This window comes from Poromitra crassiceps (genome assembly GCF_964638095.1).
Source record: "Poromitra crassiceps genome assembly, chromosome: 15".
NCBI classification, from domain to species: domain Eukaryota; kingdom Metazoa; phylum Chordata; class Actinopteri; order Beryciformes; family Melamphaidae; genus Poromitra; species Poromitra crassiceps.
The window spans coordinates 20,432,911-20,456,236 of NC_139634.1; the positions used below are offsets into that span (position 1 = coordinate 20,432,911).

Genomic DNA, 23,326 nt, shown 5'->3' on the forward strand with positions numbered 1-23,326 from the left:
TGAGTTTGTTTGTTTTTTTGTTTTTCTGTGTTCTAAAATTTTTTAATTGCTAAATAAAATATAAAAAAAAAAAAGAAAAAAAAAAAGAGGTGAGGTACCTGGTTTTGGGTCGTAGGTGCTGAAAATGCAGCTTTTCCATTAGAATTAATGACAGAATACATGCAGTGCTTTTTCCACAGGTCTTTGGTCAGGTGGACATGGGCCTTACTGTAAGTATGCTGACATTCTTTCAACCAGATGGACACGAGTATTATTTCTGTATTCAGATCCACACATTTCCATATGAGTCTGTTTTGCTACTCTCTGATTGATACAACACAACAGTGATTCAACATGTAGCCACTTCATGACAGCTGTTACATTTGTCATTCTAAACAGCCGATGTGTTGTGCTGGAGCCTGGTAGAAGAGCTGGCTAGTTAGCATTAGCCACCATAGCTGAACAGACAGAGAAAAGAGAAAGTCGAACTGCATCAACAGAAAATACAAGCTCCGCCCACACAGTTTGATTGACAGGCGTTCTCTGGGAAGAGCAGTGCAGAAACATCAGAGCAATGAGGCTGAGCAACAAACATGGAGACTACAGTACAAAAAGAAAATCTCATAGATGACCACTTTAATGATATCATCAACTTTGTTGTGTACCAAAGTATTATGGCAGCTTCTCAGCCCCAATAGCTTGTTTGCAACCACGTGATTCCGATGTCGTCGCTGGGGGGCAGCTCCTATGCTACTATGGAGCTACTATGGAGAATGCAGGAAAGCGACTATGCAAGAGGGTTGGATGCCGCTCCATGCTGCAGGTATCGCCAGAAGATTGCAAAACATAATAGGATATGATCCATATACAAGGAAGAGAAGTGATTTTTCCAGCAACTTGTTGGATTTTGCTAGTGCTCTCCTATGTAGCCTGACAGCCTGGCTTTCATTTGGAAGCTGATGAGAGATGCAACTATCTATCAAACATCATTTGTCTTCAGCACCGCAAAAAACCCTACTGGGCACTCCACAACGCAGACATTCATTATTATCGCTCAGAAAATAGAGACTGCTCCATCTACATTTTCTCAAAGTGCCAGAAGCCATTTGAAGAACTACAATCATGGAAGAAACATGCGGACAACACGGACATAATGAGGGATGAAGACTCTGCTAAGTAGCCAATTAACTATTTCCACAGTTTCCTTTGAAGTCTATGCAAGAGCCCTTGTTTACTTCAGAAGGTACAGTACCTGACAGTTTATGCTAATTCTACAATAGAAAGCCTGGCCTGGAGGCTGCGATGCTAAGTACGACGGAGCTGCGCTACAAATGAGAGGTAAACACTCTGAGCCTGTGGAGGTGTTAAAAGCTGCGATATGCAACCTTTTTCTCATCAAAATAACAATCAACAAACAGGATTTTTTTCTCTGAATTACCAGAGTCCGTTTCACTGTGACTGTGTGACATGCCTGCACCTCCCAGTTCGAATGAAATTGGCTTTTCAATTACGTTTTGTGGCGTGTACCATACTCTGTGGGTGTGGCCAGCAGTGAGCTGGTTGTGGCTACCAAGCTGAGGCTAGCAGCCACCGAGTAAAGAAGTCACAGCGACGATAACAATGAAGGAAAATAAGAAAAGAAAGAAGCTTGTCTTGCATCAGTCAAGACCTGTTCAAAACCACCGTGAACATCAGAATTTCTTCTTCTTTTTTTACTGCATATCACCTGCTCCTTCAAAGCCTCTGGTGGCTTTACAGATGTCAGTTACCGCAGCCTGAGGGGAGTGACAAGTGGTGGTGGGGGGTGGGCACTTACAATTCACACACCGCCTCAAGGTGAGAAGTTACTTATTCAGGGCTTAAAGCAAAAACACATTCTGAGCCTCAAATGTTCCTGATTGATTGGAGTGGGAGTGGTAGTCAGCACCATCACACATCGCACAGTTTATTTCTCTATCAAACTAGTCCAAGAACAACAAAAACAACTGACACATTTCTGTGCTGAATGAATGAATATTCAACACAGCATTATTCATCTATATTTAAAAAAAGACAACAAAAACACGTGGAATGTTTGTTTTTGTTTTGGGGGAGAGGGGGGGGGGTCTAAAATATATAGTTTGCGAATCTAAAACCTCCATATGCCGAAAGTAAGGAAACTAGCCGGAGGTCTTTATCCCTGCATATTTGAACTTTAACAAATCTCCTCTCTTCCATTTTCCTGGATGAATCTCCAAAGCGTAATGATGTAAGAACTGACAGAACACCATCAGCTAATAACGCACGAGGATCCCTGCATCGGCTTGTGGCTTTTGGTCGCTTTTCATTAAGGTATTGACCATAACTCAGCAAAATGACAACGTGAATGAATGTCTTTGCTCTTACTTGGTACTGTCACCATTCAATTTACATATTGCGGTCCTATGTTGTGCACGTGGAAATCCATACTTTTATGCTATTATGATTATGAGATACAGCCAGTTTGATGGGACTTGGACACCGATCCCTGATGTGACTGCTGCATGGACATTTGCATTTCCTGATTCCGCTTTCAAAAGGGCCGGACTCAAAGCAATCAGGCAGATAGTCAAATAATGCAGTGAGCTCCGTAAGCACTTGGACAGCAACGCATTGTTTGTCGTTTTGGCTCCATGCTCTTATTACTTTGGGTGATTGCCAGCTCACTTGCCAGCTCTACTTTAAATGATTTTCAGTGATATCGAACGAGCAGATTGACTTCTAGAAGTCTGCAACCCGTAAACATCTTGAAATTGTGTAACTTGTATTTTTCAAAATTTCAATGTATATTTATGAGGGTTGAGCCGGGTAAATGAGAACAAGCAAACAACGGTCTGAGGAGTCAAATAAGCATTGAATTATCAGGCCAGTGTTTCTCCTTATTGAGCTATATGGGAAAAGTAAGAACAACAGAGATGGGGGAAACCTATTTAAGCCGTTCCTGTCTAACTTCAAACAGCAGCACGATGATTTGAAAGTGTTTTTCAGAACTGAGCTTTATTTTAATGAATCTTTTTACCAACCCGCCTCAGCAGAATTCAATAAGAAATATAGCAGGGAGGGGGCGGGGCGGGGGGGGGGGCATTAAACTTATTTATGGCATGCTTTAAGCTCTGTAGCAGGAGCAGGATGATTTACAATAAGGCCAACGTGATAAGTGAACCTTGTTTACTTGTACTAATTGATTTAAGGTCCGACGTGATAACGAACGTTGTTTACTTGTACTAATTGAACCTTGTTGACTTGTACTAATTGAAGCTTGTTTGCTTTGTATTAATCGCGCTAAGCGTTTACTACATACTGCCTCAGAATAGCAGCAGCTAAATCCTCGCTGATGCCCTGAAATGGAAAAAAGAAAGGAAAAAAAAAGAAAGAAAGAAAACTTAAGGCAGAAAATGTCTGGAGATGTTTATGGGATGCAGACCTCTTAAACTTATTGTACAGTAAAAATGAATATGACTACATACTAAAATGACTTAAATGAAATGAGGACACTGTGAAGAAGGGCCAGAACATATCCAGTCTGTACTTGAACCTCATAGTCAATTGATCTTGTCTAATCTACAGCAATATGAGAACAGAAACAAAACACTGTTGTCCAAACACTTATGCAGCTCATCGGTCATTAGTCCCTGAGGTCATTTATCCATGTGTAAAAAAAAGTTATCCTTTGTCAAAAATCCTCTTTGTGTCATTTCACTCTTTATTCATCCACAAAATTAATTTTCTTCTTGGAAAGAAGCAAATATTCATAGACAACGCGCAAAAATACAATATAAGTGCAAGTTATTATTTGCAAACGTACAGAGAACCCACTTTCTGAAGTATGTTTGCATACTGTGCAGAGATAAGCACACTGTAGAAAGAGTGTAACCATTGTACATCAGTCTGAAAGAGAGCATTTCTTACACATGTTAATTACACATGTTAAATTAAACATGGTAATTACACATGGTAAGTACACATGTAATCACCAGGTTGCGTCGGGACCCTTGCCTGTTAGCAGCTCCTCAGTTTGACTTGCTGGAGCCGTGACTTTGCTCCATGGCGCTGAAGACAAGGCAGACCCCGGCGGTCAGCAGCAGGTGCATGGCCTCGTACAGCAGCTTGGGCGAGAACACGCTCCAGATGAAGAGGTGGTACCGCAGGGCGGTCACCAGCACAATGTAGGCCGCCGCCGGCACCGACCGCAGCAGGGCCAGGCAGTAGCAGCCGTGACCCACCGCCACCACGCTCCTGTGGGAGAGAGGGAGAGCAGCACAGCTGAGAGGAGGGCTTGAAGCTCCTTTGGGAGAGAGGGAGAGCAGCACAGCTGAGAGGAGGGCTTGAAGGAGAGCCGCACACTAGGGACCGGGTGATACGGAGCAAAAATCATATGCCGCTATTTTTTAGGGTGAATGGCGATACACAATATACAGTAGGTCTCTGTATTTTCTAGAGTAGACTAAATATTGATATTACGACAATATTGTAGGCATTATTATTATTTTTATTATACGATTGTGCTTTCACAAAATATTTGCACAATGAGATTTTTTGATAAACAAGTGATGTGGACATAATTACTAAGTGGGTAAAAGCAAATACCGTAATAGCTACAGTAGAACAGTCTGGTAAGTTCAGAGAATTAGCCTGCTTTATGGGTAATGTAGCCTTTAAAACCAGGAAAAGACAACACTTTTTCCATATTGTGATATTAAGATATCCAAAATCTAAGACGATATCTAGTCTCATATCACAATATCAATATAATATCGATATGCTGTATTGCCCAGTCCTACGGCAGACAGCAATGCAGAGGAATCTGTACTGCAACAAACTCAACAAAGAGCGAGACAACTGACAGAAAAGTTGGAGTGTAAAACCATGGACGTCCTAAGTTGCTGCGCATTTTCGATGGGACGATGTGAATCTCCTGGCTGAAGATTTATTTCACTACAGGCTCAAAGTTCACTGCTGTCTCAGCCCGAGATCCGCCTGCAACACGATCTCCTCGCCTATCTGCCCATAAGAAGAGTCTGATCTCATTTTCTACCCACAATAGTCTGGATTGCAGGCAAATTCTGATAAAGAAGTGACCTTAAAAAACAGCGCTTTAATGCAGCCCGTGCGATGGCATGAGGGATGCAGTGCAGAGATTTGAAAATGAAGATGAAGATCCAACCACACACACACACGCGCGCGCACACACACGCACACACACACACACACACACACACACACACACACACACACACACACACACACACACACACACACACACACACACACAGTATATCTCCTGGCTTGAATAAAGCAATCTCTGACCCATTTAAACACATAAGTAAATTAGCGCAGGGCTCTCGTTCATTCAAACGGGCAGCATGCAAGCAGTGGGGGAGGAATTAGAAGCCTGGAGAACTGATCTTCTCCCAAGATGATAAAAGACACACTTATGAATCTGAATCAGAATCAGAATCAAAATCAGAATCAGAATCAGAATCACTTTTATTGCCACAGTATGCAAGTTACATACAAGGAATTTGTCACTGTCTGTATGCAGCATAGCGGTTACATCAATATACAGGGATAAGAAGTAGAAAGATAACTAACGGCAATCGCAAGGTTGCAAGTGCAATCAAATCAAATCAAATCGAGTCAATATATACAATATGTACATGAGTGGTGAAGTGTTCTGTGGATGATAAATATGAATTTACGTTGGATTTACATGAGATTTACAGACTGAGTTAAATATACGTTAAATAGGCAGTGGATTTACATGAATTTACAGTCAGAGTTAGATAAGAGTTTACATTGAATGTGCATGAAATTTACAGGCTAAGTTAAATAGGCATTAATGTGCAGGGAATTTACATCAATTTACCAGTCCCAGTTAGACAGGCATTAAATTAGATACAGTATGAGTTCCAGTTTTATGGGGGAGGGGGGGAGTTCAGTTGAGTTTAGGAGGAGGTAGTGAGTTTGTGTGTGGGGGGGATTGTTGGTGAGGCCCTTGGCGGAAGGGGTTTCCGGGCCTTGTTGCTGAGGCTGATGGCGGTTGGGAAGAAGCTGGTCTTGTGGCAGGTGGTTCTGGTTTTGGCACACCTCAGTCTCTTGCCGTGGGGGAGTGTCTTAAAGAGTTTGTGGCCAGGGTGGGAGGGGTCAGCCATGATCTTGCGAGACCGCTTCAGTGTCCTGGCTGCGTGCAGGTCCTGGAGGGATGGCAGGTTGCATCCGATTATCCTCTCAGCGCAGTGGATGATGCGCTGAAGTCTGTTGATGTCTTTTGAAGTAGGAGACATGGGAAGTAGTCCAGTCCAAGACGATAAAAGAGACACTTATGAAGTAGGAGACATGGGAAATAGTCCAGTCCAAGACGATAAAAGAGACACGTATGAAGTAGGAGACATGGGAAGTAGTCCAGTCCAAGACGATAAAAGAGACACGTATGAAGTAGGAGACATGGGAAGTAGTCCAGTCCAAGACGATAAACTAGAACGACCGCACCACAGATTTATGCCTCCACCATTAATTCATTCTTAAGTCCGAATCGCCATTTGAGGCAAATTGGAAGAAATTCCGTCAAAGCGCTCCGGAGATGTTGCGTTAAAGAGCTTGGAAATTGGGTGTGTGAGGTAACAGTGACCTTGACCTTTGACCATCAAAATCTAATCAGTTCATCCTTGAGTCCAAATTAATGTTTGAGGCAAATTTGATGAAACTCCGTCAAGGCATTCCTGAGATATCGTGTTAACAAGCTGGAAAATGGAGTTCGAGAGGTCACAGTGACCTTGACCTTTGACCTTTGACCACCAAAATCTAATCAGATCATTCTTGAGTCTAGGTCGATGTTCAAGGCAAATTTGATGAAATTCCGTCAAGGCGTTCCTCAGATATCGCGCTAACGAACATCGGACGGACGTACGGACGGACGTACGTACGGACAACCCAGATCCTTAATGCCTGGCTGTCGCCGGCGGAGGCATAAAAACACACTTATGAAGTAGGAGACATGGGAAGTAGTCCAGTCCAAGACGATAAAAGACACACTTATGAAGTAGGAGACATGGGAAGTAGTCCAGTCCAAGACGATAAAAGACACACTTATGAAGTAGGAGACATGGGAAGTAGTCCAGTCCGGAGGTGGGAATTCAGCCGACAGCTCTAGCGAACACTCTTGATTTCCATTCTCCTTTGGTGAGGTGTGTGTCAAATTTGGACCAAAACACTATGTGTGGCCGAGGCTGGCTAAAAGCAGCTGAACCAGCTGAACCAGTTTATTGAAGTTTAAGTACAATTATAGTGAGTAACAGTGCGGGCAAGGACGAGGCAGGGTTAATCGCATCAGATGGACCATTTTGATGACATTTTTGGCTCCATAATTCATTGCGTCACTCCTTCCAAATCCAATAATTTAATATTGTGGCACACAGAAACAGGAACACTTCTGAGGATGCATTATGTTGGTAAGCCATCTTTAGCCGGGGAGACACAATTGAATTGATAACATTGGATTTAACGATATTACTAATTTGAGAAACAAGCTTAAAATGAGTGAAACGCGCTGCTAATGCTAATGCTATTCACAGACAACGGTCTGTGAATAGATACTGTGATGGCATTTGCTATCACAATACCCCTGAAACTAATTGCGAGTTGTTTCCACAGAGTTACTGTACCATCATTAAATTTAAGTCCACGCTAAAAAACTGGCTTATGGAAAACAGTACTTGGTAGGAATTTTCATGTGTTTTTAGTTTACATTTTATTTAATTTTAGACAGCTCTTACGGTTTTTAAGTATTTTAAAATGCGTTATAGTTCTTTTAGGTTTGGTTCTTTTATCTAATTTTATCTAATTTTTATGTTTTTTTTTGTATTTTAAACAGTTTGTAGTTCCTATAGGTTTGTACTTTTTATGTATCAATGTTTGTTCTTTGTTGTTTTGAGCTGTCTGTCTGAGACCAAGGACCACAATGGAAACAAGTCCTCGGACTTTGTGTTTTTATCTCTGATGTTGTTGTCTGAGATGCATATCTTTTGTTCATGTACCGTAAATTCCGGACTATAAGCCGCACCTTTTTCCCCGTTTTTTGGCCTTTTTTGGCCCCTGCGGCTTATATAACGGTGCGGCTTATCTATGGATTTTTTCCACAAAAAAAAAAAAAAAAAAAAAAATCTCTCTTTTTTAGCACTCTTTCTAACTATAAATCCACTTCTGTTTTAATTTCCTCTCTTGCCCTCTTTTCACCACACTGTATGACACTGTATGACACTGTGTGCACTGTAAAAAACAACACAGGTGGTGTTGTGTTATGTTGTTTTGTTGAAATGTTAATAAATGGGAGCTTCCTCAAACAGCCATCTCTTTCCCGACAATCCCCTCTGTGCATGAACCCTTATGGTAATTAAACATTAAAACACAATAAAAAAAAAAAAAAAAAAAAAACATTAAAACACCCGCGGCTTATAGTCCGGTGCGGCTTATATAAGAAAAAAATAGTCAACTTTGCAGGTGCGGCTTATACACCGGTGCGGCTTATAGTCCGGAATTTACGGTACTCTTTTCAAACAATCATCAAATCAATCAATAAATACTCAACAATACGAGACTGATGGAAGTCACCAGCTATTTAACAGCGTCTAAACATTCTATTTGCTTTGGTTAAACATTTCCACTGCTCAGCTGACATAGAAGTACAGGAGCAGTCAACCTCCACCTTAAGCTGCATGGGGGACTCCCTGTCACCGTCGGCACTTTTCCCCCCACGGCTCTGAAAAGAGGTAATTACACACAAAAAGGTCTAATCTGGGGAACAGAGTGAAATAGTATTACCTGGATCTGCCTTTTGCAGTTTGTAGATACGTTCAAACAGCTGATTTTCTAGAGTAGGTTTTCCTAATAAAAGTATAAAAAGGTGCTGACGATGGCTCCTCAGAACGGGCAACGTTGGTGGGGGTTTCCATTCACGTTGCTCTATGGTGATATGTGCACTAAAAAAAATTAAAGTGTTTTACCAGATTACAATATCACTTAAAGTGGAGTCTGACAGTGTCTACAGGGACCAGGCCAGACCAGGAGGTATTGATCAAAGTCCATTTCCAGTAGCTGCTCAGTGGCTGAGGTGCTGATGGAGCAAAGTGCATGCTAAATGAGTTGCATTGTGTCAGACTGTTTTAGACTTTCCTTGATCACAGCGTCTCTAAGTGCATTCTGCAGGTGGGCTTTCTCCGGGAAGCATTATTGGGGGATTGCACCATGTTAAGAATGATGAGAGCAAAGGGAAGATGAAAATAACAAAGTCGTCAGCACTCATACATAAGTGTATATCACTTTTTTAATGATGCACAACAGCAAAAGACAAATGCGGTTCAGCCCTAGGCTTTCCTCAGCGTTCAGCGCAAACCCCAGGGCTGAAACGCATACGCTTTTGGGTCGGCACCTATCACACTAAAGACTATTACACACTAAAGACCAGTTCTTTCCTTTAAGCAAGGGAAGACTGTCAAGTGTCAAGTTGTTTCAAGGGGGCACTGTTTGTTTCAATTTTTGTCCCACTTGATGTTGTCACAATGTCTATGACATCATTAGTGATGTCATCAGTGACATCATTATTGACCAAAATCATCTTATGACTTTTTTTGGTTTTTGGTTACACTCGGGCAATTGGCCGCATAGCGGCCAAACTGCGTATGCAAGCTGCAGGGCGGGCGAGGCCGCATAGCGGCCGAGCTAGCGAGCCTAGTTAGTTAGAAGGGCATAAAAATGTTCAGTGTTCAAAAGTTCAGTGTCAACTGAAATGTTCAATACATAGTATACATCACATTCAAACATGGGATCAGACATTATATTACTAGGCAGCGCTCGATGCCTAGGCAGGGAAAAGGGAAAAGCTGTAAGTCATTGGCTCCGTTTACATGCACACAGTAACCTGGTTATTGGCCATACTGTACACTTCACTCTTATTCATGTTAAACTGGTCACATGCATCTTTGATACCCTGCAACAGAGTATCCCCAATGCCAGGAATAAACCAGTTTGCTGAATGTTCCTGTCCACCTGTGGTGTCCCACCCACAGACAGAACTGTACAACAAAAGTAAGAAAAAGATATTTGACTGAGCCGTAGGTTATCTCTCATACAGGGGAAAGAATTAGTGCAGGCAGGCAGAAAAAAAGAAAAATCTAAGCTGAAACGAGTTACTAGAGGTGGAATGTAACAAAGTACATTTACTCAAGTTCTGTACTTAAGTGCAATTTTGAGACCTTAATATCAGAGGGAAATATTATACGTTCTACTTCACTACATTTAGCTTATGGCTGGAGAGTCACTAGTTACTTTGGAGAATGAAGTTTTACATGCAAAACATATGATAAGTTAATAAAATATGATGCATAGTATATGGAGTAGCTAGACCTACAACATTAAAATACTTCTTACAGGCACCAATAATCTAACACTCTGAGGTCGCTCTTCTGAATGAGTACTTGTGTCTATACATGTGATACTGGAGTACATTCCACTGCCAACATTTCTATATGTTTAATTAAAGGCACTAAATGTGATATTCAGCACTAGATGCCCGCAAAACACTATTCTATTATGTAGCGAGACAGGCGAGTTATAATGTTCTGAGCAGTGAAAGAAGCCACGCCCCCTCTCTGTGTTGTGAAAACACAGCTTGTTGACCGTGACTGTGATTGGGAAAATAAAGCGGCCATGACTGTGAAAATACGGTAAGTCTCTGTTTGCATCGCGGTTTGGGACTGTGTGTTACCTGGTCTTTGTTTACAGTGCGGGAGGTCGGCTGTGTCGCTTGCTCTGCATGCCTTGATGGCACAGGAGTGTCTGGGTTGCATAGTGTAGATACAGACGCTATAGCAGGACAATGTGAGTGTTTACGGTGGCATGGGAAGCCGTGCCTGTGTGTTTTATAGCCTGTGTTTACGTCTGACGTTACGGCTCCAGCGTGACATCTAGTGGGCAAAAAGGGCCTTTAAGTAAACTTTTGAATTCAGGGTTTTACTTTTACTGGAGTAATTTTCCATTATGGTATTGCTACTTTTACTTGAGTAATGGATTTGAGTCCTTTTTTCCAACACTGGTTATGATGAATTAACATAATTCTCTGTGCACGTAAACATAGCCATCGATATTATGAATGACACCTGTAACACCGAGGCAAACCCAACAGTGACTCTGTAACTAACCTGTCCCTCTCCGAACTGAGGTAGCAGACGAGGTGACACGCCCAGAGCAGGGGCCCTGCATAGGTGCTGAGGGCCGTTAAGAAGATGGCGGGCGCTTCCACGTAACTTTCCATTCCAATGAAGCCAACTGAAATGTCGACGGTGCCAATATTGTTGGAGTTGCCCTGCAGGAACAGAAAGACATTATTTTTAGCATAGCCAAGGGCGTAGGAACAACAACATACCCAGTATATAGGCAAAAATGAGTAAACAAAGATCTCAATGTGGAGCTTTGTAAGCATTTCATTGCTGGTAAGTGGTCTTTTGCTTTATCATCATTATTCAGAGCTTGTGGCAACTTCCCAGTGGTTTATTCTTTCCATTCCCAGGCCGGGGCAGGACAGTGAGGACACACACCGTTCTGCCAGCCGGACTGATTAGAACCACTAAACTCTGTAAGCGTGTGTGGGTGCATGCGAGTGCGTACATAGGTGTGAATGCACACACTGGTCAGTTCGGAGTTTGAGCTCGTCCTGTTAAAGTGAAGTATTTTCCATAAGACACTGAGCCCTATCTGTTCACATTTGTGTCGCATTCGTGCATGTTACTGACTTGCCTTCTTCCCAGAGTCTTCGTGTCTCCCATTCCTGCAGGGGCTATGTACGCGGACACAGAATGGATCCTCTATGACCTCATCCTGATTCCAGTGGGAAGAGACACACCGCTACTACTATTACTATTATTAGTCCTGTTTTTCATTAGGGTTGCTACCATTACACGCGTTACTACTGTTGTAACTGTGCATTACTATTACTACTTATGCTCTTACTTATTATAGTTGTTATTGTTAATGGTATCCTTATTACTGCCATTACTGTACATCTCTTTCTCTCTCCACCCAACCGCTCATGGCAGATGAACGCCGACCAAGAGCCAGGTCTGCTCAAGGTTTTCTGCTCAAGGTTTTCTTCCCCGTTAAAGGGGTATTTTTCCTTGCCGCCGTTACAAAGTGCATGCTCTTGTTGGGAAATTGTTTCAATTGCCACATGACCTTGCAGTAAAATCAATGTTGTATGTGAGAATTGTTTCAATTTTTGGGTCTCAAATAAAGAGCCTGGTCTTCAACCTGTTCTATTTGTAAAGTGCCTTGAGATAGTTCTTGTTATTTGGCGCTATATAAATATAAAATGTATTGATTGATAAGATGTACAGTATGTGGCCATGTCAATTTTAGTTATAATCAGTAGGTCTTTTAAGAGTTTGGCTTGTGCATGGAAAATAATAATTTATTTATTTTTATTCTGTAATCCACTGTAACTCAGGTCAATGAATCCAAACACATTACTGAACCAACTTTTGGAGTTTTGGACAATCTAGTCAGTCCAACTCACTTCTGTCAAATGAAACCTTTCAATGCGGAGTTCTAAAAGCATCATTGTGCTGATTAATATTTCCTACAGCTAGTTGCTAAGTTGCTAAGCTGCGTGTTGAATTCAAATCATTGGATGATGCTTAAAAAAAAGCCCTCCCCATGTGGCAATATTTGCACAGACTGGCTCATATCTGATGCTTTGCTTCTTTATTGACCATCTGCTTTTGGGACGAGAATCAATCCGCAGAAGATCGACTGCAAAGCCGAGCTCCAGATGACAGCAAACAATGCTCTACTGGCACAGTTATTTACCATGTGATACAATGTAACTTCTAAGGACACTAGCCGTCTGCAGACATGCTCTACTGGCACAGTTATTTAACATGTGATACAATGTAACTTCTAGGGACACTAGCCGTCTGCAGACATGCTCTACTGGCACAGTTATTTAACATGTGATACAATGTAACCTCTAGGGACACTAGCCGTCTGCAGACATGCTCTACTGGCACAGTTATTTACCATGTGATACAATGTAACTTCTAGGGACACTAGCCGTCTGCAGACATGCCCTACTGGCACAGTTATTTACCATGTGATACAATGTAACTTCTAGGGACACTAGCCGTCTGCAGACATGCCCTACTGGCACAGTTATTTAACATGTGATACAATGTAACTTCTAGGGACACTAGCCGTCTGCAGACATGCTCTACTGGCACAGTTATTTAACATGTGATACAATGTAACTTCTAGGGACACTAGCCGTCTGCAGACATGCTCTACTGGCACAGTTATTTACCATGTGATACAATGTAACTTCTAGGGACACTAGCCGTCTGCAGACATGCCCTACTGGCACAGTTATTTAACATGTGATACAATGTAACTTCTAGGGACACTAGCCGTCTGCAGACATGCTCTACTGGCACAGTTATTTAACATGTGATACAATGTAACTTCTAGGGACACTAGCCGTCTGCAGACATGCTCTACTGGCACAGTTATTTAACATGTGATACAATGTAACCTCTAGGGACACTAGCCGTCTGCAGACATGCTCTACTGGCACAGTTATTTACCATGTGATACAATGTAACTTCTAGGGACACTAGCCGTCTGCAGACATGCTCTACTGGCACAGTTATTTACCATGTGATACAATGTAACTTCTAGGGACACTAGCCGTCTGCAGACATGCTCTACTGGCACAGTTATTTAACATGTGATACAATGTAACTTCTAGGGACACTAGCCATCTGCAGACATGCTCTACTGGCACAGTTATTTACCATGTGATACAATGTAACTTCTAGGGACACTAGCCGTCTGCAGACATGCCCTACTGGCACAGTTATTTACCATGTGATACAATGTAACTTCTAGGGACACTAGCCGTCTGCAGACATGCTCTACTGGCACAGTTATTTACCATGTGATACAATGTAACTTCTAGGGACACTAGCCGTCTGCAGACATGGTCTACTGGCACAGTTATTTACCATGTGATACAATGTAACTTCTAGGGACACTAGCCATCTGTAGACATGCTCTACTGGCACAGATATTTACCATGTGATACAATGTAACTTCTAGGGACACTAGCCGTCTGCAGACATGCTCTACTGGCACAGTTATTTAACATGTGATACAATGTAACTTCTAGGGACACTAGCCGTCTGCAGACATGCTCTACTGGCACAGTTATTTGCATTGCATACGCTGCATACTTACTCGAAGACAAATTCCTTGAGTTGTATGTAATCTTTACATATTGTGACAATAAAAGTGATTCTGATTCTGATAACCCTACGTGAAAACGTGTTCTTAAAATGTACCTGTAATTTTTTACACTAAAGAAATGGGAACATTTGGAGGTTTTCTCATTTATAGGTTATTATTGATTACATTTTCTTTGTTTTGATCGCTTGAGACCAAATTGGGTTGCATGTGGCCCATGAACTCAAATGACTTTGACACCCCTGTTAGTTGGACCGATGCCTGTAGGCCTACTCATGTTTTGTACATTTTGTTTCAGCCTCCGTTTCTTTTTCTGCCAAAAAATAAAAAGTGGCAGGAAAAAGCCAGGGCATTCTGGGGAAAAAACAGTAATACCTTACAACACTGGCTGATCAATTTGCATTACAGAGCTCATCACTCAACTATGTGAAGCATTACACAAAATAGTATTACTTGCCGATGAAAGTGGTTCTTCTAATTTGACATAATTGTTTGTGTTTGGCATGTCAGTGATGTGACTGGTGTTTGTTTGAGTGCAGCAAATGTAAATCATATTTATGTTGATGCTTTAGAGATCTATTATGGTTACAGCTTTGATGAGAACGTTATTACTCGAAGGTCTATAATTACATGCCTGGGAGTCCTAGACTGGAAATTGTCTGGTGGTCGCTTATTCCCGAGCCCATCACAGTATTAATGACTCAAGGGTGCTGACAGTTATTAAATTGTAAGTGATGTGGATTTAGAGTGTTGACAACAATACAGTTGCCAAACAAATATCTGTCCTCGGTCGAAGTTTGGACATTCCAGCCAATTATCATTTGTGCCGATGGCGTACGTCCATAACACACTGCACCGTGACACAACCATAGGAAACAAGCAGTCCAGTTAGCCTTTGTGCCAGCGCTGGATAACAGTAGATCTGCAATTAAAGATTATTTTCCTTATCGATTAATCTGTCGATCATTTTCACGACTAATCAATTAGTCATTTGGTCTATAAAATGTCACAAAATGGTGAAACATGTTGATGGCTTTTTCCGCAAAGCTCAAGATGACTCAAGATCCTCAAATCATCCTTATTTTGTCCTGATCAAAAGTCCACAATCCAAAGATAATCAGTTTACTGTCAAAGAAGACTAACGAAACCAGAAAATATTCACATTTCAAGGTTCAAGGTTCAAGGTTCAAGGTTTTTATTGTCACATACAGCATCACAGTTGTAATGAGCAGTGAAATTAGGGCCGCAGCCACTCCAAGACTGTGCACATGTAGAGACAGACAAGACAACAGTACAGTCAAATTAGTTAAAAACATAGTGCAGTCAAATAGAGTAAGAACCAAATGCTAAGTAAAAAAGTAAAAAATATAAAATTTAAATTAGGTAAAATTAGGTAAAAAGCCAAGAGTTCACCAGTAATAAGCAGCAATAATAATTATAGTGCAATACAATATAGTGCTATAGATTAATGTAAAGTGCATAGATCTAACTATATATATCATTATTACCACTATTATTATAATAGATATATATATATATACCGTATATATATATAATCTATTTGTAGTTGTCGAGGGCCCTAATGGCCTGAGGGAAGAAGCTATTCTTCATCCTCTCAGTCTTAGCTGCTAGATGTTTCATTCTCCTCCCAGATCGCAACCTCTTGAACAAGTGGTGGCCTGGATGGGAGCTGTCCTTCATTATTTTCGTTGCCTTGGCTCTGCAACGTTTAAGGTAAATGTCCTCCAGGCGGGGCAAGGTGGAGCGGGTGGTGCGCTCCGCGGCCTTTATGACCCGAGTCAGCCTCTTCCTGTCCTTGCCGCTGCAGTTGCCATACCAGGCAGTGATGCTGCCCGTCAGCACTGACTCCACTGTGGCAAAGTAAAAGGCTTTCAGTAAGGCTGAGGATTTTGTGTGCTTCCTCAGCCTCCTAAGAAGCTGGAACAAGATAATTGTATTATTTGTTTCTCAAAAATTTGTCTAAATGAGTAATTGATTATAAAAAATAGTTGGTGATTAATTGTCTTGTCGGTCGGTCGACTAATTGTTGCAGGTCTAGACGGGAGCATTTTAGGTCCACTTCTCTTCCTACTTCATGTCAACGATATGAAGTCAGCCTGTGATTCTAATCTGTTCCTGTATGCAGATGATTTAGCTCTCCTAGTCTCCCATCCTGATAAATTAGAAGTTGAGAAACTACTCAGTTCAGAGATTCACAATGTCAGCGTCTGGTTAGCTGAAAATAAGTTGTCCCTCCATCTTTCACAAAACAGAATCAATAGTCTTTGGATCAAATGCAAAACTAAAAAAGTCTCCTGGGTTCAGAGTGGTTGTAGGTGACTTTGAAGTTACAGCCAAGGAATCAGTTACTTACTTAGGGTATTAGACAATACACTATCTGGAGAGAGTATGGCACTAAAAGTTCTCTCAAAGGTCAATCAAAAAAGAATCGAATTTCTTGCTAGAATATTCAATTTTATAGATAGAAATGCTGTTGGAATATTGCCAGGGGAACTTGTACAATGCCATTTTGATTACGCCTGTACTTGGTGATATTCTAGCCTCCCTAAGATCCTGAAAAAGAAGCTACAGACCTCTCAAAACAAATTAGTTAGGTTGATTCTTAAACTCCATGCCCGAACACATCTTCTCCCTGCTGACTTTATCAACCTGAAGTGGCTCAGAGTGGAGGAGAGGGTATCACTTATTAAAATGTGTATTGTTCACAGGGTTGTCGATAATGTGGTGCCCAAATATTGATGTAATTATTTTTCTGGTGTCAGTGATGTACAGTTATCCCACTAGAAGGAGCTCCACTGATTTTGTGCCATGCAGATTCAAAAGCTGTATGGGAAAAGAGTGGTTTTGATACTCGGCAGCAGTTATGTGGAATGGGTTACCTGCAAGCCTGAAGTCCATTCGCTCTTTTGGAACCTTTAAGGCCTCTCTAAAGAGCTGACTGAGTAGTAGCTGGACCTAAATATAGTGAGTGACAGTAGGTCTTAAATACCATCTTGTCTGTTTTAGTTGTTATGCAGACTACAGTGTAGGAATTTAGCCAGGGGCAAGGGCAAAAATGCCCCAAGAAATCTCAGAATGCCCCTAAAAACCATGATCGAGGGGCAAAAATTGTCCCCCTCGATTTTGTCAATTTTATTTTCAATCGATACATTTAATTTCCATTTCCATCTCTAACACACTCTCAGCACCTGCAAGCTGGTTGCCAGAAGAAGATGAAGAACACACTCACACAAAAAGCTTTTAAAGTGACCCTCAAATTTGGTAAATGCCCCCAGTTTTTAGCCGATGGTGCCTACGGTTTTTATGCCGTTTAGCTATGTCTAATATGATCTATTTTTATCCTAGGACTGTCTTAGTTTTTGCTACTTGTTTTAGATGATTGTTTATATGATGTTATGTGTTACTGTATGTCCTGTTTTTATAAGACCAGGGACCATGTTGGAAATACGTGTTCACACTTTTACATGTCATCTTCTTCTATGACGTCTTCTACAGTATATCCATAAATAAAACCAATCGATCGATCGATCAATCAATCAATCAATCAATCAATCAATCAATCAGCTATAGTACTGATGCACAAACAGCTTCCTCTGCCCTGAACTGGCCCCTATGACAGCACAGTTCACTTTATCGCTAATACTACGACGTGTCAGAACATAAAGTTAGATGTCTTGAAGTGTTGAACCAACTACCGGTACATTCGTTGTCTTTATTTTTTTACTACAGCGCTTGCATAACTTCCCAGTGGAAGTTTAGTGTGCATGTCAGCAAGGGATTACACTGTACGTTCTGTGTGTTTTTCTTTTCTGTCTGTTGTATGTATCGTGTCAAAACCTATATGTACTTGCGATATGTGGCTGTGTATGGCACTATTTGCCCAAGACAAATTTCCCCTCGGGGACAATAAAGTTCATCTCATCATCTCATCTGATCATCTCATCGTCTCTACCAATCAGACAGGAAGAACTCCCATACTGTTTCATCACCTTCTGACCTTCCTTTTGGAGATGTGGTGGGTGGGGAATTGATTCTGGCCCAGGTTCATATCCTGGCCCATTTCAGGGATCAATTCCAGTAGGTGTTGCAGTTTCAGAATGGTTCTAATTTGGATGCTTTATATAACAATGTATTGACATGTTCTGTAATTGCCAGACTTTTCATCACATCTAAATTTTCTAGCTGTGGGTTTCAGCCTTCCAGGAGAACTACAGGTACTGTATATACCTCTATAAAGAAAACACTGCGGTTATCTTTCAATCACTGCAACATAAATTACCACCTCTCGTTAATTTCCTCCTCAATCACGGAACTTCACATTACAGTAGGTCACCTTGAGACTCTTGTTAATAATGAATGAGAAAAAACAGCATTTTCAGTAGATATGAGGCCATTTCAGGCATTTTCTGTAATTCCTCAGACTGTTTCTCTTGCTGGTGCCCTCTCATGTCTGTGGTTATTTGTTCTTTTAATATGATACATTTGGTTACCGAGTTAGCAAGGCAAACTTCTATGGTTCAGATGATTCACCCCTTTGAGTGAATAAGTGGACTGGCACGGGCCATCAGATTAAGACCTGTAGCCAGGGATGCACCGATATATACAGTATTAGTCTTGTTGACTGCAATCGCCCTATCAGCAAAAAAGGCTGCGTTCACAGATCAGTTGGGTCACACAATTTCTTCCTGGCTACGTACTTGCGCACCTATTAAGTACTAAAACATTATTCTTGTTGAGTAGGTAGGTATTGGTAAAAGAGTTTAAAACAGTTCAGTTATTACGGTAGTTTATAATGAAGATTTCTTTGTTTCTCTGTCACAAAAGGGGTAATAAAAAAAATATCGCTACCGGTATCGGCCAAATGGTTATTTTAAACATCGGGATGAGCCCAGAATTTTGCAATCTGTGCATCCCTAAGCCAAACAATTAGAATGTGATTTCAGATCCATCAACATATGATATCAATGTCAGATGACCAACATCACAATAAAAGTCTAACTAGAGCAGCTGAGACTCCTGGGAGGTACAGTGGGCTGGGCTGGCAATAAGGGTATTTATCGGCCACCCGGGTCGATTCCCTCGCCTACCAACACGTTTGTGTCCCCGTTGTTAGCACCGGCTTGGTTGGGCATCCCTACAGACACAATTGGCCGTGCCTGCGGGTCGGAAGCTGGACAAGGGTATGTGTCCTGGTCGCTGCACTAGTGCCTCCTCTGGTTGGTCGGGGCGCCTGTTCAGGGCGGGGGAACTGATCCTCCCACGTGCTACATCCTGCCAGTGAAACTCCTCGCTGTCAGGTGAATAGTGTATCGGAGGGAGCATGTGCTAGTCTACAACTCTCCCCAGATCGGCAGAGGGGGTGGAGCAGGGGGAATTGGCCAAGTACAATTGGGGAGAAAAAGTAAAAAAATAAAATAAAATGCAAAACAAAGTCTTGCCAATAATGTTGCAACCAATCATCATTATCCTGGACCCTATTTTCATATATGTTTATGTATAACTATGTCATGTTAGCAGAAATGTTTGAAATTGGTGCAGTATTCACCAAGACCGCTTCAGTCACTTCAGCCCACATGCCCCTCGTGCCTCACAACCAGCACGTGCAGTACTGCAGTACGTCCACTAAACAAGCTTGTTTTTGCAACGGACACACGCTCAGATTGTTATTGTAAAAGAGAGAGAGAGAAAATGAACACTGTATTTACCTTGCAGCAGCATGTTCCTACTGTCTGTCACATTGGTTGAGATAGAAGCTCCTAAATATGGGCGGCCATCGAATTCAAATGCATCGTCCATATTCTCAGGTCAACAGTTCTGTTTCTATGATATAATAAGGGGATATGAGCCAGTGCGTGGCAGAAAGTAAGCTCTTTACAGGATGTACATGCATGGTTCCCACATGCCCTATCGGCCTCTGTTCCAGGCCGTTACGCAGCGCCGGCACATTCTAGCTCAGTACTGCATCAATTTCAGAAGTTTCTGTTATGGGGACTGGTGACTAGTTTAATGTAAAGAAACAACAACATTCTCCTTTAATATCAAAGATTATTGTTCCTTACCTGGAAGTAGAAGAAGGCTTGGCCAAACCAGTAATGCATGATGGTGGTCTGGGCGGCATCGTAGTGGAGTTTCTTCCAGATGAACTGGGCCATGAGCGTTTGGATCAGCAGGCAGCCGCACAGGACGGGCAGGTTGTGAGCGCGAAACAGCAGGGCTACCAGCAGCACCAGGCCGCTGTAAATCTCCCATAGGCCTTTGCTTTTCAGCTGGGCGTCGGCCGTGATGATTTGGGAGCGCAACAGGTCCTTGGTGCCCGTGAAGAGGATCCCCAGGACGAAGACATAAACAAAGCGTGCCTCCACTGTGCCCCTATCAAAAAGAAAGACGATCGGGAGACTGTGTCATTTTTTTCTGCATTTGCAGCAAACCGGTATTGACTTTTCCTCACAAAGAAACTCCCCATTCAATATTCAAGTAATTGTGTTGACTGATTGTGGGATCAGCATTCTGGCAATGTGCCTGTAGCTGCCCAATGCCCATGCATTGAGGAACCCAACGTTCAGGAAAATGATTGAACCCAGGATTTACATGTTGAATAATAAATATACAGTCAACAATGCTTGTTATCAAATGAAGAAAAGGTCAAGGAGGTACTATGGAAACTTAGATTTTCTCTCAGAGGCTTGATAAAAACATTTAAAAAGACTTGGAACCGCTTCCTAGAACATGTTGATCTACTTGACATCTCCCCAGATGCGGAAGAGGAGTGAACCCCCCCCCCCCCACACACACCCCCCAGTGACCTTTTTCCTAACCCCACATCTATTCTTCTGACCCCCCCCCCCTTTTTAGTGGTTGTTTGTTTTTGTTTTTCACAACATGAGTTTGATGAGGATGGGTGGGTCAGGGGTGGGTTTATGCAAGATTTGTAAAGGTTTTGTTTTCTTTGTTTCATACCATTAGTACTGTATTGTTGCCTGAAATACTCTGAAAGTCTACGATAAGTCTTGGAAGGGAAAAAGAAAAGAAAATACTGGTACACATTATTCTATAACTGTACCTTTGCACTATACTGTATATATTTGTGTACCAATAAAACAATTCTAAACAAAAATTAAGAAAAGCTAAGAGCAAGCCAATAAGCTGTGTGCCCACTGTTGCCTTATAGCTCTCTCATATCATATCAAACCACTAAAGAGGACAAAAACAAAAACCTCAATAAATCAAAAACAACAGAAAGCATATACGTAGCTCCTATGTTAGAGTATCCTAGTATGTTAGACAGGCTTTCACATTATTCACTCATTTTATGGGATATGGGCACTGATTGAGTACAAGTAAAAGCTGATATGTGTGTAAAAGCTCAAACACATGGTTCACGTTCAATTTGAAATTTGACAATAGAGCATCTACAGCTGTGGGTGTTCATGTTGACAGATAATGATTCAACTGTCAAAGATCTAAGCAGGACATGCATTTTTCACATCGCATTTTTGCTTTTGAGGTTCCATCCTTTCAACCCACATTGTAGAGACATTTTCTAATATGACTGACAGCAAATGATAGAGGTAATGATGGGTTAGTATATCTCAACCTAACACAAGGGTCCCTGGACATTTTCAGCCCACAATCTTGTTTTTCAGGATTATATATTTTTAATGATGTTTGTCTCTCCAAAAACACATTTATAAACTGGACTTTTCAACAACTTAACTTTCATTTGTACTCACATTTATTTTATTTTACATTTTCAGTCAAATGTAAACCCCCCCCCCCTTTTCTTCTTGTTGTTTGTATGTGTTTTTTATGTCTGTAATCCTTACATATAACAACAAATGTATATGTATATACAAAACATTGTTATTTCTACTCTTAGAGAACCCAGAAGCCATGTCCTCTAGTGAAGAATGCCTCATTTCACAGTTCAAGCTCCTCTTTCTGTTGATCTATCTAATGCTATTACACTTTCCATGGGCCAGAAACAAAACAAAAACAAAGGTCACTAATATTAATTCATTTCATATCCCAATTCCTTAGACAGAATGGCTTACATTTCTGGTAAACATGAAAAAGGTAGAGCCTGCCCTGCACCCTTACTGCAAGACACATAGTTTAATGAATGTAATGGATTTAACCCCTTCAACTTGCATTTGTGGTAACTCATTAACCCTTCTTTCATTCATTATGCAGCATGTCAGTGTAGCATTCATATTTAAGGTGTGAGACCATGTGCATCGTTCAGTGGTTACTTTGGAAAACACTGGATTAACACGTTTTAAGTATATTTTGAAGCATACGATTCCCTGCTGCTGTTAATATCAGAAATCTCTTTTTTGAAAGGAGTAGCACAGGTTATATATAGACAGGGGCAGTGAATCATTCTGGAAGCCAGACAACAACAAACTCTTAACAGTTACAAAACCCTGCTGTCATTGTAGTTTTTTCCTATCGTCATCACTGCCCATGAAAAGTCTAAAGCCACCGATGTGTTTTCCACAGTCATTACTGCCCATGAAAAGTCTAAAGCCAGCGATGTGTTTTCCACAGTCATTACTGCCCATGAAAAGTCTAAAGCCAGCGATGTGTTTTCCAGTCACAAGCTGCTGCTGTCTGCTCCACTGCAGGCTTGCTCAACCTCCCACAAGGCATAGGCTCCCATTGTTTTCAAAAAGGCTGCTGCACTGACTATCGTAATGTTGAACAGTGCACTGTATTTCTTTTCCTAACGTGAATTTCTAAGGCCGCAGTTGCAATCATATGAAAAATTGTTGCACTCTGGCAGAATTGAATGTGAAGAGATCGGTTTTTTGCGGGTTTTCCTCAGATTCTGCCTTAAAGTTTTGTTTTGCCTCTTCAGTGTTACCAAAAGTACAGTAAGTAACAGTATGCATGCAATCATGGAAAAAGTGAAAATAGTCTGCATTATTCTCATATTAGGAGAAAGTAGAATACAGCTGCTGTTCATGATTGATTACATTAGTCAAGGCAGCAGTTTGTCTCATGTGCATTAATGGTGATACGAACA

At 41.4% G+C, this 23,326-nt stretch overlaps 1 protein-coding gene across 1 annotated transcript in view; it reads right to left on the reverse strand.

Moving 5' to 3' along the window:
- Window positions 1–3,281: 3,281 nt before the first annotated feature.
- Window positions 3,282–23,326, reverse strand: part of pigg (phosphatidylinositol glycan anchor biosynthesis class G (EMM blood group)) — a 97,291-nt gene continuing 77,246 nt past the window's right edge. The window contains exons 11-13 of the mRNA XM_083652451.1: window positions 20,361–20,670; window positions 11,190–11,353; window positions 3,282–4,233 (exon numbers count right to left, since the gene is read on the reverse strand). Coding sequence (XP_083508577.1) covers window positions 4,008–4,233; window positions 11,190–11,353; window positions 20,361–20,670 — 700 coding nt within the window. The 3' untranslated portion in view covers window positions 3,282–4,007. The remainder of the gene's footprint in view (window positions 4,234–11,189; window positions 11,354–20,360; window positions 20,671–23,326) is intronic.